This window comes from Tamandua tetradactyla, chromosome 2 (assembly GCF_023851605.1).
Source record: "Tamandua tetradactyla isolate mTamTet1 chromosome 2, mTamTet1.pri, whole genome shotgun sequence".
NCBI classification, from domain to species: domain Eukaryota; kingdom Metazoa; phylum Chordata; class Mammalia; order Pilosa; family Myrmecophagidae; genus Tamandua; species Tamandua tetradactyla.
This window is the reverse complement of record NC_135328.1, coordinates 95153987-95171236: the sequence shown is the minus strand read 5'-3', so window position 1 is coordinate 95171236 and position 17250 is coordinate 95153987. Positions and strand designations below refer to the sequence as shown.

Below are 17250 nucleotides of genomic sequence, written 5' to 3'. Positions count from 1 at the left end.
TGGTGCTTGCACACACGAAGCTCCTCACCAAATAAAAGCTATTGGTATTTTTCATTCTAAACCCTCCCCCTCTTGGTTAGTCCGTTTCAATGAGAACGAATATAGGGGCTTAGTGCAAAGGTTACTTATTCCACAGATTCAGCGGAGTTGCTCTAAAATGGCCTCCATTATAATTTAAGCAAGCAAAAAAGGAGTAAAAGGATTTTGCATTCATGGTGATAAGGAATTAGGGTGAACAACCATTCCAGTTAATCTAAGGCTAAGGAAGTTCCTGTAACACTAACATGGGGAGAGTTGGCTCCTTCAGAGGGGACAGGACATTCACTCCCAAGAGAGGGTAACACTGGAGGTAAGTGTGCTCGTTATCCCTTCCTCTTTCCTCCCCATGGCAGGTGTGACCCATCCCACTGCGAACACTGGAAATAGGACTGAGGAAACATAGTCCTGGCACCTGGAAAAGGCTAGCCTGCCCACTCCCCACTCAAGCATGTGCTCTTCAGTCCCCTGTGAGGGGGAAACAGTCTTCAGCATACAAGTGGATGGAAAAGTTCCACGTGGGGAAAGAAGGAGAAGGAAGCCTCATTTGGGCACTGATCCAAGCCCTGTTCTCCAACCAGCCTTACCAACAATAAAGCTGATATTGTGATTTCTACCTGACATCTGTGTCTATTTCTAAATTGGTTCAGAACTCAGAGGGGAAAGGGATATAATTAATTATCAACCATGTGATTAATTATCACCTTCAAAAGCCCCAACAGATGGATGCCTATTTTATTTTGTTGGCATATAAACCCATTGCAGACTAGCAGGAAAAGGGTATTTTTTAGACTTGGCTGAGATTAGAGCTGAGTTGACCTTAAAGATTATCTGGTCCAATATCTTCATTTTTATAGATGAAAAAATACATAAATGAAAGATCAAGTGGCATAATCCAAATGAAAATTGTAAAGGTGTCATATAATAGAAATTATTAGTATGATTATTAGTATGATTATTAGTATGCTATAGTATGATTAATATAGGCAATGGTTATGATTGTTTGGGGATTAGTTTTTTGTTGTTTTTTTTGGAAACTGTAATCAGAATTAAAAATAAATTATAGTGGTTCAGTGGTAGAACGCTCACCTTTCATGCAGGATACCTGAGTTTGATTCCCAGACCATGCACCACCCCCAAAAAAACATAGATTATAGCTAATATAGAAAACAGATTGTAGACTAAAAGTAAGCCCCCACCAAAGCAGAGAAGTTTACCTAAATTAAACTATCCTTTCCGGAAACATCCTCCAACCACAAAGAAACAGTTGGCAACCAAGCAGTTCAGGGCAGATTCTTTTTTCTAATTGGAAAGAAACCTACCTTAAGTCAACAAGACCGCTTACTCACTCCTTGAATGCCCAATGAGGTGTTATGAGAAACAAGCGGTGCCCATCTATCCTCATCCCGCTGCCCATCATAACCAGATGCTCTCATTAGAAATGCTTACCAAGTTATTAACCAAGCAGGCCTCACTGTCAGACAAGGCTCCTGGGCACCTGGAGGCACATAAGTTTCAGGTCTAGTCATTGTCTCTTACCCTTTACCTTCACCCAACACAGTGTCTGCCTCTGGCTTTTAAAAGTTTTTGGTCATGGGTAAGATGGAGAAAGCCCCCTTCACTCTGTCTCTCATTTAGAATACAGCTGTAAAACCTGGAGAGAATGGGTGGAGGAGCTATTTGAGGGTCCTAAGAAGTAAATAATACCAGGTGGACTGGGGATGAAGACCAGAATTAGAAATTCTTCTGAACTAGCAGGTTATCCCCTGCTTCTCCTCCAGCATCCCCTCAGCTGGAATGCAACACCCCCAAAATCAGGGGACTCCCTCTAGTTCTGACTCTAGCAGAGGGAAAAGGAATGCCTAATGCTCAAAGGGTGGAGATCCTCTGTCTTTTCTTCTCTCCTTTTATTTTCTCTTCTCATTTCTTTCCTTTCTTCTTCATGCTCCAGCCCCAAGAAATCTTATGTTAACAGCCATAGCCTATAGGAGGCAAAATTTTGGGGGAGGGAAGCCAACTCTCTATTCAGTGGAGCTATTGCTCTCAAAACCTGGAGCTAAGCCCATCATTTTTGTTTGTTTTTCTCTCTACCTGTCCTCGCTCTCCTTGGCCCGTATGCAGGCAAAGTTATGGAAGTACATGGCATTGTGAGTTTTCTGGACAGAACTGGAAAAGAGGAAGCCCAGGAATTGGAGAGGGAGGAGCTTGGGAAAGCAACCCATTGAGTTCTTTTTTTTTTTTTAGTTAATTCCTGGACTCACACTCAACCTGTACACACATGGGTCTGATCTTAATCAGCAGGCGCCATGACTGCCGGGTGGCACATGCACCCAGGACAGATACAAACAGCACTGTGAAGTCTTTGAAAACTGAACTGACATAGGGACCACAGCCAACATGAGACCACTGGTGGGCTGGAACTTGCAACCAGAACCCACCAGATCAATTACCTACTGGTCCATGGGACTGAAACAAGACCTAGGGTCTCACAACATGATATTCAAAACATTCAGGATACAATTAAAAAAAAAACTTCTCAGCAAATGAAAATCCTGGAAAATCTCAATTCACATGGGAAAAGACCATCAACAGATGCCAAAAACACAGGTATTAGCACTATATTGTAAAAACTTTAAAGAAGCTATATAAAAAAAAGCTCCAGACAGCAATAATCAACACTCCTTGAAAACAGTGGAAAAATAGAAAGTCTCAGCAAAGAAATTAATGATATAAAGAGCTAAATTGAAATTTTAGATTTGAAAAAAATAGTCTAATTAAGGAAATGACAGAGGAAAGAAAGCCATGGGCAAACCAACTTCTACCTAGAGGCCTATTTACCAGTTCTTTATCATGCCTCTTTCCTTCCATTTCAGTTAAGCAGTGCTGTATGAACCGCATTCAAATGCAATGGCTTAAACTGGAAACAATTTCTCAGCATTCCGTGAGATGGCTAGGCAGTTTCTCTGCTAGTCTTGCCTAGGTTCATTCATACTTCTGCATTTAGCTGACGGGTTGGCTGGGCTGGCAGGTCTAAGACGTAGCAGTTGGTGCTGTCTCTTGGCTGGGGTGTGTCAGTGTTCCCTCCCCAGTTGGCCAGCCTGGGCTTCCTCACAGGATAACAGTCTCAGGGTTCCAATAGAGTCAGAACAGAAATCACAAGGCCCACCAAGGCTCTGAACTCATAAACTATCACCTCTGTCACATTACCTTGGTCAAAACAAGTCACAAGGCCAGGACAGACAAAAGGCGTGAAAAATTAGTCTCCATCTCTTGATGAAAGGAACAGTTACATCACTAAAGAGAGGGGTAGGGATACAAGGAGGCATGATTCAATAAGATCTGTGTTTTAACCTTCTACCACACCCTTCCTGGAAATTAATGATGCGAAGATCAAAAAGCCATGGGTCTACAATTACTAATGCAATGGAACAGACTGTGAGGCTCCGAGAAGTTTAGTGCTTTGCATAAGGTCACACAGCTAATTAAGGGAGGAATATAAAACTCGATCCCAGGACTGATGAGACTTCTGGCCAGTAATCTTGCCTATGAGATGAACTGAAAAGTATTTTGAACACTTTAGCTATTTAACAGGTAGGAGAATAATGAACAACAGTAGTAAAATGTGTTAGCAATCATTCATATTCATTTTCTGAAGGGATTAAGTACATGAACTTGTCAAGTCTATGAAGAAATTGAAATAGGTTGACTCATGAAGAGCTATTCATTATGTAGCAATAAAGCTCTTGACTGGTTCTATGCACCAAAACAGAGTGCCATTTAGTCTCTGGAGTTCCTGACATGTTAAGTCAAAAGCTTAATTTTGACTCTGCCGCCTGACAAAGCTTTTAAAAATGGTGTGAGGTTAATAAACCACTGCCTTTATTACCTTGTCTTCAAAGTCACTGTGGTTTTGGAGGATGGCTCTGTGGTAAGTGGCTGTCCTCACAAAATCTTGCATTAGGTTCTGCTGCTGGGAGATGCAGCCATAAAACTGAAATGGAAAGAGAAGGAGAGGGAGAGTCAAGCAGCATCGTCATGAGCACCTGGTCCTTGCTGCTCTCTTGGTCACAGGCAAAGCATTTAACACACAGGGAAGCTGAGGCTCCGAGACACAGTGGCATGTCCATCTTGGCCCTATCTGTAAGGGATTCAACTCCAGCTAGCCCTAGTCTTCCAACTGCTGGTCCTTACCATGGGTTCAGCTGGGATAGTGACAGGAAAGCTGTGCACGGTCCCTCCCCAAAGCAGAGGCTATGAGAGAGGACAGGTCAAGGGAGAAAAAGGCCAACACTGAAAGAGATGGCCTGCCCTGCTGAGCCCATCAGGCTTGAGAGGAAAATAGAACTCTGACAGAACTCTCAGGTAAGGAGTGGTTAGAAAGTAGGGGGATTCAGTGGGAGACCTGATGGCAACAGGCAAAGGTCCCACCAACCAGGTGATGTGGTGCAGTTAAATCCACTAGCCTCCAGTTAGTAATAAATATCACCATCGTCATGGCCACCATTCCGAAGATTTTATATGCATCAGGCACCGTGCTACCTGCTTTACATACATTCTATAATAAAGTTAAATCATCACAATAATGAGATGAATTATGCTCCTTGGCTGAGGAAGCTAGGTTCAGAAGATACAGCAACATGCTTAAGCCATGACGACCTCATAAGTGACAGAATGAGGAGTCAAATCTAGTTCTTTCTTCAGAAGGCTGGGACTAGAGTGACGCAAGAGGGGCAACTTGGGTACAAAACCTGAGGAGCAACTTGCCCTCAGTTTGTGCCAATGTTCCTCGCCTCCTCCTAACCCTGGCCCTGCTTCTTTTTTCTTTTTTTTTTTTTTTTTGGCATGTGCAGGCACCGGGCATATAACCCAGGTCTCCAGAATGGCAGGTGAGAACTCTGCCTGGCCCTGCTTCTTACATTATGAGATGGGTGGTGGAGGGGAAACAGAGGGTAGGATGCAGTAGAACCATTTTTTTCAAACTCCAGTACACTTCAGAATCACTTGGAGGGCTTGTTAAACCCAGACAGCTAGGCCCACCTACAGGGTTTCTAATTCAGTAGGGTGGGATGAGATTGGGGCTTGAGAAATTGCATTTCCAAGTCCCAGGGTATCACAGCTGCTGTTGGTCTGGGGGTCCCACACTGAGAAGTTCTGCACTAGAACGTCAATGTCTTATCTCCACCTGCCCTGACCACTGGCCACATGTGTGTATCAGCTTGAAACAGTGACATTCCTCCTGGGGCAACTACCTGACCTGGAAGTATTGTGCAGCCGAGGCATCTTCTGTCCGCTGGCTGAACGCTGAGCATTCTTTTTTCTGATTCTGACATCTTTTCAAGGTATTTGAGAAGGCATTGAAATCTACAAGGAGAAGAAACACATGCATTTGTACATCTGGGAAGACAGACAACTCACCAATGTCCTCTTCAAAAATTTCCAACTGAGAAAATATTAGAAGATGGAAATGGCATGCCCTTCCCTGAACACAGGCCTGAGAGGAAATGGCACGGTGGAAATGGGCACCGCTCAGAGATGTGACGCCTTATTTACACTTGTCAGACATATTTGCATTTGGAAATGTCAAGTGAGAGAGCTTAACGAACACAGGCCAAAAGTGGACTCCTGTAATTATCTGTGATCACAAAGCTCACAGACATACCCAGTGTGTGCTTTGGGTAAAATGACTGTGATGATAAGGGAAAATATATATTCAATTAAAATAAAGATTAAAATGAATATACATATATTTGTAGTTTATATATATACTCATTTTATCATCATAATGGCAGTTTTCTTCACAGTATTTAGTATTTTGCAGATGTAAGAGAAAAGGTAAAATAATTGGGGGTATGTGAACAGAAGGGAAGGCTTTCTGTGATTTCAGGAAAAACTAGAGAAGTGAAGACTTTGAAAACCCCAGTAGTCATGTTACTGGTAAGTAACGCCACATGCATGGATACCAAATTCTGTGACTTCTACCACAGAAATATCTCTCAAACTCGAACCAATAGTTTCCTTGCTTATGGCCTCTTCCTTCTCCACCACTGCCACTGTGACCTGGGAATGAGTCAGAATTACCTGGGGAAATTTTTACTTTTGCATGTGGCTGCTCACCTTGTAATTCAATTTTCTGGGGCTGGATGACAAGGTATCTCATTTCTATTTTTCCAAAAGTCTCAGGGTTAATTCTCATGAGCAGCCAGGGATGAGAACTGTTGCTCTAATATCATGCTTTCAGTTTACCACTGTGTTTCATATTTAACTGATTTTTTTTTATGTACCCTTTTATTTGGACCTTATTCATCTCTATTCTCCAAAATGTAGTAGCCACTCAATAAATAGGTCTGAAATATAAATCCAAGATATTTGGGGAAATACCTAATCAACTTGGTGAAACTGGCTACAGTTGGTGAGACAGCCCTGTGAAGGCTTGGGACTGTCCCACGTGAGGACAAATAGGTTGAAAAGATCTCAGTGGAGCTACATATATAAACACGCCATACCACAGCCCTTCCTCCTCAAAAGAATGCAATCTACTCCAAGGAAACTTGGAGGTACATGAAGAGATTAATTCTTCAGTGGAAATACAAATCAGGTTTTATTTGATTTGTATCAAACAAATAAACAACTAATATTTCACCAACTTTGTAAGGGCTTATTGCAACTTGTAAGTCCTTATCTAGCTGGTGTTTCCATGTGGATCTCTCTGTTATGAAAACAGAATGTTTCCTTGGTTAAATATTGCTGTCCATTTTGAAATTTTTTATCAACTCTTTATCTTTTGCCATTATGCCCTTATGAAGGAAATGATGTGACTAAATGATTTTAAAATAACTACAAAACCAGAACATGAGGACTTCATAAAATTTAGAAAATGCAACAAATCATAAAGAAGAAGATAAAAATCACATAGAATCCCACGACTCGAGTCATAAGTTATTGCTGACATTTTGGTACATGTGCTTCTGGTCTTTATGTATGTTTGTGTATGTAAAAATTCCTTTCATTTGCAAAATTTCATCACATTGTTTTGTAACCAATTCTTCTCATTTAAGATACTATGAATAACTTTTCAGGTTTTAATCTGTCTCCTCCATGTCACTATGAACAGGTATATGCCCTGAACTTTTATGCATGTGCCATAATTCATCCAATCCCCTGGATTCCCAGGCCCACTGCAGGCCTCCTGTGTCAGAATCTTTTATGGTAAAAATCCAGCATCTGCTTTTTAGTGATAAGACAGTTTGGGAAACTCTAGTCAATAGAATATTGTTAACATTCATATAATAATAACTCCACAGTACAGTAAAAGAGACATCATTCCTTTATTTCATCCTCCTAACTTGAAATCAATACATTAATCAATATTTCTGTACTCTTGGGATTTTTTTCCTTTGCAATTTTTGTATAACATAATCGTATAAAATTTAGAGATGCAGAAAAGGAAGCAAAGGAAGAAAAAGAACTGAAATAAAACCGCCATTAACATTTTGAGATATAATCTCCCAGTAATTTTTCTTTGTATATAAATATCTACCTCTTCTTTTACAATAGGATTGTACTCTACTCTTTTAATACTTGAGTTTTCACTGAACAATATATTTCTAACTTTTTCTGTGTCAACACTTTTTCACATAGAATCATTTGACTACACATAAAGCTGCAAACCTCCTTAATTGTACTGTCATTTTGCTCTGGTTTCCTCATATTGTTCTCAGAGGAAACATAGAGACTCACAGATCTTAATTTCAAGAAGGTTTTGACAAATTCTGTGCCTAATTATTTGCATATCAAATTTTATTGGGAGGTCAAAAATACCAAGTTTGTTCAACTACAATTTCCTATGTTCCATTTTTCTCCCTTAAGGAGATCTGAATAATATTTACCCATCTCTAGCCTCTTGGCACCTCTCCAATTCTCTCTGATTTCTCAGAGATTGCCAACAGTGCTTTTTTGTCACCCATCTGTGAGTTCTTTAAGTCCTGGGGCTCTCAGTTGTTTGGGCTTTCAAAGTCTATGGTAAATTCATTTGTTCAACAAATAGTCTTTTGAATATTGTCTATAGTAGTAAATCTCCATTCTCGTGGGGGAAATTGAGTTTTTTTAAAAAAGACAAAAATGATGCTTGTCTAACTTGGTGTATAGAATATATGGCAAAAAGTTGAAAAGTATAGTTTTTAGTTCAAAAACAAGACTGACCATAAAGTAACACAACTGGTTTTCCTGTGTGGCTCACCAATTATCTTTCTTTGCCAGAGCTTCCATGACAAATTTCACAGACTGGTTGGCTTAACAGGAATTTATTGGCTCACAGTTTTGGAGGCCAGAAATCCACAATGAAGTTTTCAACAGGTCGTGCTTTCTCCTGGAGCCTATAAGGTTCTAGGGCTGGTTTTGTTGCAACCCTGAGGGTTTTTTGGTTTGCACAGCTGCTTCTGTCACAGGGCAAGCTGCCTCCCTGGTCTCCTCCTGTCGCTCTCTCTGGCTGTCTTGACTCCAAATTTCCTCTAACTTTTGAGGAGTGCAGTCATACAGATGAAGGTCCACCCTGATTCAGTTTGGCTTCAGCTAAAGAGGGTCTTTAAAGGTCCTATTCCCAGATGAGTCTGGGAATAATAACATCTTCAAAGATTTACACCCCCAGGATCACAGACCAAGATTTGAATATGTCTTATGGGGGACATGATTCAATCTCTAACCATCTCCAAGAGAAAATGTAAAAGAGAAGCTTCAATGAAGTCTTCTGTTATACCAGCATCCATGTAATACACAAAAAGCCTGCTGAAATGAAGACTAATCTGGATAAACTCAACTTTGTGTGCTATTTTAAAAATACAGTCTTACATTATAGACACCACGGCCACAATGTTTTATAAAATTCTGACACAGGGACAATATTTGACAAACCAAAATTCAGGGCCTCTTGCCTCAGAAGCTTGAGATGTATTTATGGGATAAATTCTATAATGCTATAGAATTTGGGAAATAAGGAGTAGCCTGGAAAGTACAGGACTCATTATCAGTGAACTTTTACCCATGGTTAATTCTGTCACAGTGAGTGTCAGGATAATGTCTTCTTCACAAAATTTATTTTAATAGTTAAAATAAATGTGTATGAATAGAGAAAGTGCCTGTATTTCCCCATGATATACAAAGATGCAGAGACAAATACTTTACAAAGAAAAAGCAGCTTAATATTGATATTGTTATATTGTTGATATAACAATATAATTTGTTGATATTGTTGCTCTCTCCCCTTCCCATAGCTTATAGAAGAAAGAACTCACACCACTAAAGACATTTATTGGAGAATCAAAATGAGATGGAGCAATAATAAGTTAACTTTCTATCTTCCTCACCTCTCCAAATCAGAAAGGTTGGGGCAGGAAGGGAGCTGGGGGAAGGTGAGGCAAGGGGGAGTGAAGAGATGAATCAATGCAGTCCACTTAGAAACACCGTTTTCTTTTTGTTCTGTTACTTGTAAAAGACCAGATTGAAGGGATCTGTTTCTTGTTTACTTCTCCTAAATAGCTGCTATTTACAAGCAATACTGTCTGCAGTGCTTTCCATACAGAGAGTTTATTTACCAAGATTCTAGCATCTTTCTGTGCCAGGAAAGGGCAATACCTGTCTGACTGCCTCAGCTGTTCTGGCCACATGTCCCCAAATATACCAGAAAATACACGACTGACAATATGACAATTACAGTGTGGATCTCAAAAAAATAATAATGTCAAATTCTAGAAATTGTTGCAGAGCTGCTTCAGGGTTATCTTGAAAAATTTCCAGACAGCCCATTGTAGGTTCCTCTAGTCTATCAGCACAACTTTGCTAAATTATGCTCTCTTTATACCTCCTTTTCTGTAGCCAGTATACCAAGAAAAGAACCATTGTGGCCACTTGCCCCATTTCACTCTCCTTGCCGTAGTTTCATGCACTGGGTGTGTTTTCCCTCGAGATAGATATGGCTCAGCATAGACAGCCTTGATCCCCACCCCTGCCCCATTTCTTATCTTGTCAGAGCTGGAGAAATGGCATCTTGGGGTATCATTCAAACAGGAGGGAAGTGATGCCAAATGCTAAAAAGCTGATCTGTCAGCTCCTATTAGCTTTCTGCATAATATATGGTATAATACTATTTTAGTTATCTAGTTACTTTAAAATATTTAATGCTGCTGTCAACACTGTTGCACAAGTGACTGAGTCCCTGCTTTCAATTCTTTTGGGTTTGTGCCTAGGAGTGGTATTGTTGGGTGATATGGTAATTCTATGTTTAACTTTTGAGAAAACACCAACCTGCTTTCCATAGCAACTGCACCATTTTACATTCCCATCATCAACACATCAGTTTCAATTTCTCCACATCCTTGTCAGCACTTGTTATTGTCCATTTATTTTTGATAATATCCATCCTGGTGGGTGTGAAGTGGTATCTCATTTCCCTAATGATAAATGATGTTGAGCATCTTTCCATGTGCTTATTGGCCATTTGTGTATTGTCTTTGGGGAAATATCTATTCAAGTGCTATGCCCATTTTTAAATTTGGTTATTTGTCTTTTTGCTATAGACTTGCAGTTGTTGTTTATATATTCTGGATATTAAACCGTTAAGAGAGTTAAAAAGAGATTTTAATTCTGTCTTGCCCAGTAGAATATAAGGTCTGTGAGAGTAAGAAGTAATAGTCCTCATTAAATCCTAGTGTTAAATACAATACCTAGCACACTGTAGGTATCCAATGAATACTCACAGAGTGAATGAATGATTGAAAGCATCATTTTAGGTCCCCTCCCTCCCTCCTCCCTTCCTTTTGTATCCCCTCCTGACCAGTTCAGATCTCCCTAAGTGAGTACTTCAAAAATTTATTTTGTCACTATTTTCCCCAGTCAGAAGATTGTGACTTGAATGATTTGCAGTCAGTTGCTCTATCTTACTTAGCAAGAGAAGTTCAATCAAAAATTTTCTTCTAATTAGGTAGTACTGACAAAAACAAATTAATCGTTCATCTATGGTACATCTAATCCAAGATCTGTTCACTCTCCGAATCCTTAAATAGGACAATATGGTTTTGCTTTTCCTTTTTTAAAGGAGAAGAACATAATATTTGCATTAAAGAATCTCTATCCTCAGGCTGATACTAGATTTATCTTCATTTTAGCTCCCAAAGTTAGATGAACACAAGCCAAATTTTAAGAACTTTCCCTTACAGACATGGCATGCATATATAGTTATATAGAGAGTCACAGCTATCTTAGGTGGTGAGGGTTGCAGTGGGATAGAAAATGAATATACCCAAACATATACACATGCAGGCATCTTTGCTGCTGACTGGAATTGAGCATAAAGATAGCACTTCTTAAACCTCCATAAATGGGTTTACTCAGTACATAGGAAAAGGATTTTGATATAAGGCAGATTCTGAGTACTGAACATAAGTAGCATTACTATAAAATAGCAGTTTGTTTCTATTGCATGAATGAAAAAACTACAATAATGGATAGCTTCACCAAACTTCATTTCTTCTTGAAAGGAACTGACAAATCAGCCTCTCTTAAAACAAAGGTACTTATGAACTCCAAGAAATTGAATGCATGATTGGGATTTATTCTATCAAAGCCTTACAATTAGCAAACAAACTTTAATTCATGGTTTACATAACACTTAGCTAATATTATTTTTATTCAACCAAAAGACTGGTACAAAGCACCAGAGAGGATTTGAAGAGTATTTCATGATCTTTTGCCACATCTCTAAATATTAAGAATCATAAGCAAAAACAAGTGGGCCAAACCATCTGCAAACCAGGTCACAAGTCTTATCAAATTTCAGACACAATGTTCACACATAGCCTTAAAACCAATTAAACACATAAGTGATGACCAGCAGGGACCTAAACCTTAGGAAAATAGTGAGTGCCACCATTTATGAAGGAATGGGGAGTTCGTTTATTTGTTTGTATATTGAGCCAAGTCCCTAATTTCTATGAGATCCAAGCCCACATGCCCTGACATTCTACTCATCAACATAAAGACCAAGATCTAAGCACTGTGTGGTCTTCAATAAGCATACTGGACCAGAGCCAACGTCAGAGGGAAGACTCAGCTGTGGACAGTGGGATAACTGGCTGATCCAGAGCAGAAACAGATTCACAGGAAGGTATATTCATTATGACTTTTTTGTTTCTAAGGGATAGAAAACTCAACTAAGTGAAATAGGAATTTCAGGGCTCACACAAATAAAAATCCAGGGTTAATTCTGTTTTCAAGAATGGCTGTGTCTAGGAATGTAAATAATGTTCTTGTATCTTAGTAGTATCCTTTGGTCTCCTCCTTTGCCCCATTCCCTCCTTTCCCTTTCCTTTCTCTAACTATAGGATCCCATAGACGGGGGGGGGGGGGGGGGGGGGGGCGGGGGAGGCGGGTGGCCATGATAGGGTAAGGGCAAGGGAAGAAGAGAGACCTAAGGGAGATGGGGGGAACATAAAATGCACATAAGAGACACCATCCAACATCTGAAAGTGGGGAAGGAATTCCTGCTTACCCGCTGTGGTCCCAGGAAACTGTTTCTCTTAAATGCCATGAGATCCTTCCTTACAGTAACTTTCCCTTTTTGCCTTGAGCTACCTTGTATAGGTTGCCTTGACTGGAAGGCAAATTCCTCCAGTTTGCAGCAGTATATTGCCGAGACACTGCCTGTTTACTCAGGTTTACTGTATGTTTTTTAAAATGTGTTTTGCTTTGGGTTTTGTTGTTACTTGCATATTTTAGTCATTTCAAGTACTTTAAAAATCTGAACCAGGGTTTTCTTTCCCCAGATGAATCAGTCTATTTGCAATTGGGCCCATTTCTACAACTGTGCTTTAAATTATAGTGAGGACCTTCCCATGTTCACATTACTTGGGACCAAAGATTCAATTCCAAAATTACCTAATCATTTGAAGGTCACCAGATTGTAGAAAGACAAATGATGCCTCAGTTCACTAAATGAGGCCAGAAAGCACCTTCTGGAGCATTTAGCATATATTCACATAGGGACTAATTTATCTGTGTGGCAGCATGAGCCATTATTCAATTAGTTCTTATAGCTCTCCTGGGCCTCTGCCTGCTTCCCAGCAGTAAAAAAGCACAGGTGAACACTGAACAGGAGGTCTAGAGGCACAGTTCCAATTTGATTTCATTTACACTGTTTTTAAAATGATGTTTGACACTTGAAATCAACATTTTTATGGCATAGCATGCCATACTCTCTACGTTATCAAACTAATTAACTCTGAGGAAGCTTATTAACATAATCTAACATTAAACTTTAAAAAAAATGTGAAATCATAGGTTGCACCTTCACTACATAATGTTTGGGACACTTTATTTTGCCAACTAAAAATTTAGCATAATAGGTTAACATAAAAATCTGTCTGGCCTTCCTCTTTATACATTATCTCTAAATGAATGAGAGAAAGCATCGATTAACATAGTTGAGAAATTATGTACTTGTAAGACAGAAGAAAGAAAGTACTTTGTATCTGGCAGAGTTGAGATTCTGTCACATAAAAAGACCAGTTTGCATGATAAGTAGCAGCTTTGTTGGCTTTGCAATACAGTTTCTAAGATCTAGCTCTCTTCCAAATCCAAACATGGATTAATAATAATATTACAAAGTTGTGCTATATAAACCTATTGAAGAAATTACTCTTGTCTTCATTTTTTAGATAGCAAAAAGGACCCACCAAAGTTCTCAATGAAGAAAATCTGTAATCATTGGCTAGAAGCATGGATGTACATGGCACCTTCTTAGCTCAATCTCTTGGCCGTTCTCTGGCTTTCTCTCTCATATTTACACAGCTGCTCCACTGATTGCAAAATGACTAAGCATGTTTTCATTTGACCATGATGTGTTTTAAAAATTGGAAAAATCTCATAGGAAACGTGGATTTCTGGCTCAAATGATAGAAGACAGCACACCTGGGTCTGAATTTCTGTATGACAACAGCCAGCATGAGGGAAGTCGCTGCTGCCACCTTTTGAATGGGCACAAGTCTCCTGTTCACCTATAGCTACTGCCATTCTCTATAATTTGCAATCAGCCCACTTGATGCATTTCCAGGACCTACGTGGCCCTGGTAGGTGTTTGAATCTGTGCCCCCAGATACTCAAGGCCCTCTTCGACAATATGGTGGATAATAAGTCACAACTTAAAATATCAAGCACTTTCCTTCTACTTCTAAATACCATGAATTCATAAAAGCTAAGTGAAACAATGGTCAAGTACACTTTATCATGTTGCCTTTTCATTCAACTGAAAATTTTATTTTATGTTTACAGAAGACTGTCAGTCCAAGAAGCCATGGACTTTCCTAGTAATGACCTAATTTGGTCATTTTGGTGCAAACCCTCATAAGGGGCAGGTTCTAATTCCCATGTCTAGAGGCATTAGGTATGTTCAGGTAAATTGGTCAATCTTGTTCCCCCAAAACATATTTTAATATGAATATGACACTGTTGAATGACCCATGGTGTGTTTTCAGCTGCAAAGCTGGGTTTTCATTGGGCCATTCACCTCTCCTAACCTCCCCCTGTGATCAGCGATGATCTGTGGGGTGCAAGAGTGTGGCATTTACAGTGAAGGAGCAATACCACTCAGGAAGAACATTCCATAGCTGCCATTGCATTATCATTCTCCCTCACATAACAATCCAACCACTTGCTCCTATGACAAGCAATGAATGGACTCGGCAATAGTTGAATTATGCTTCCTGACTGGCATCCATCTGTACTTTCCTCATATGGAATGGGGCATAGTACAGACAAAATTCACGAAATTGAATCCAGATATGCTGGTTGCCATTCAATGATCTAATAATTACATCTAGCAGGCTCACCCTGCCCTGAGTTCAGAATCCTCTTGATACTCCAGAATGCAGGGATAGATGTTTCATGTCTTATCAGGAACCCACATGAAAATTTTTCCTCAGCTCTAAGTGCCAAGAGAAGTTTTGCTTCATATATTCCAACCCACCTGGCCCTGCTCTGTTCTGCATGATACTGAAAGCTTGTAAATTGACAGTATTTCCCCCCTTTTGCTGGGTGCCAAGATGCTCAGCGTCAATGGTAACATTTACAGGTCCTGCAAGATAAACCGTCATGTTTTGACTTCCTTTTGGCCTCAGTCATCTGTGCTTTTTGTATTTTCCCTGATTTTAAATTGTATCTACTTATCTATTAATATTTTATTATATTTATATTTACATTATATAGCTGTGTGAGGAAACTCAAATTCTCTGTGGTAAAAGTTGTGGAACGGATGGATGGACAAATGGAGGTCTGGCTGGCTGGATAGATGGATGGATGGATAAGTAGACACAGAGATCAATACTATATGAAGACCTAACAAAGACTGCTTAAATCACACATTTTGCTGTCTCACTTTCCATAGGATAACCCACCCTACTCTAAGCAACAAACACAAGAACTTTTGAAGCAACAGCCTTGGTCCCATATGCTGGAAGCAGATGGGAGTTGCACTGTCTTCACAGTAGCAGCTGCCCAGGAACCAAAGTGAAGAGGAGGAGGCTGAGGGGAAAGGAGCACGAGGGGAGAGAAACACAAAAGAGCAACCAGCAAAGAAGAGAAATTCTTTCTGCTACCACTCTCAGCCACAGTTAAAATACATGCACGGTCAACTATATGCTACGGAGTGCTCTAGTTTATCATATTTTCACATTTATAGTGTCATCTAGTTCAGTTCCCACCCAGGAGGTATTACAGTCTCCACTGTAAGATCGGGGAAGAGACAGAGATATAGTTTGCTCAGAGTCAAACTAGGAAGTTTGGTACTCATTTCAGTGCCAATATCTGTATTCCAGAAAGCAGAAACTTATAAAACATAGGAAATCTATGAGGGGCATGCTTTACCTTGGAATCATTTGTGTATGTACTAATCAAGGAAGGCTGAGAATAAAAGAAGTAAAAACAAAATTAAGAGTAACATATCGATATAACATGAATAAGAGGGAAATAAACGTCTTCAGCTGCAACCACATAGACCTGCTAGGTAGAAAAATGTTTCTGCTTTAAAGTTTTACAAAATCTTGACAGCATTCTTGGTGTGTAGCTGCTGAATACAGAGATGTCGGCTGCCATTCAATGGAGCCAACATATCTGGATTTTGAGGATTTTTCTTTGAAGACCACTTATCTATTATTCTAAACTGGCAAAGTTTGGTCAGAAATTTATTTTAAAAAATACCCTAGCAAAGCCCTCGCTGTCCTTACAAATTAGATACTAATTAATTATTCAATAGTAAAGCAACAAGAACAAGTAAAAAAATATTACACCTTATTTTTCTTTCCTATGTTGAGAGCACAAACACATATGTACACAGACACACACCTACACTCACACAAACAAGGACACAAGTTAATCTAAAAAATACAATGTAGAAGTATCCAGTGTAGAGGACAAAAGCACAAGCTCTGGAAGCAGCCTGCTTGGGTTCTAATTTTGGTTTCTACCATTTGTTGGTTGTATGGCCTTGGACAGGTTGCTTAGCTTCTCTGTGCCTCAGTTTTGCCATTTGTAAAATAAAGAGGGAGTTTTAGTTTCCTAGGCTGCTTCAGCAAATACCATGAAACGGGTTGGCTGAAACAGTGTCCAAATCAAGGCATCATGAGGTGATGAGCTTTCTCCCTGAAGACCAGCTGCTGGCAATCCTTGGCTCCTCTGCTACATGGCAAGGCATATAGCAGCACCTGCTGGTCTCTCCCAGGTTTTGGTGAGTTCAGCTTATTGCTTCTGTGGCTTTTCTTTCTTTGTCTGAATTTTATTCTCTTATAAGGGCCTCCAGTAATAGGATTAAGACCTATTCGAATTGAGGCGGACCATACTTTAACTGAAGTAACCTCATCAAAAGGTCCTATTTACAATGGGTTCAAATCCATAGGAATGGATTAAAGAACATGTTTTTCTGGGGTATGTACACCTGAAAACCAACTCAGATGGTATAATAATAGCAATAACAACAATGCCAAAAACACTGGGTTGTTGTGGAATTATAAATAGATGTTGCACACGTAATAAGTACTAAGTGTTAGCTTAGACTGCAGACTATTTTATTTTGCTAAGGAAAATGAGTAATCATAGGTGTAAATTTCATCCAAGTCCAGGACTCTCTCCACTGGGAATCTGTATCTTTCACAATTATCCAAGGGTAAGATGGCCCTT

At 39.7% G+C, this 17250-nt stretch overlaps 1 protein-coding gene across 9 annotated transcripts in view; it reads right to left on the bottom strand.

The window, feature by feature from the left end:
• LOC143673590 (histone-arginine methyltransferase CARM1-like) overlaps nt 1-17250 on the bottom strand; it is a 306223-nt gene that overhangs the window by 113948 nt on the left and 175025 nt on the right. For all 9 annotated transcript variants that reach the window (XR_013170471.1, XM_077148304.1, XM_077148302.1 and 6 more), the window contains 2 exons: nt 5291-5397; nt 3923-4027 (listed from right to left, as the gene is read on the bottom strand). Coding sequence is in view for 8 of the 9 variants with exons in the window: in XM_077148304.1 (XP_077004419.1) it covers nt 3923-4027; nt 5291-5397 (212 nt within the window). In the remaining variant the exon portion in view is untranslated. The remainder of the gene's footprint in view (nt 1-3922; nt 4028-5290; nt 5398-17250) is intronic.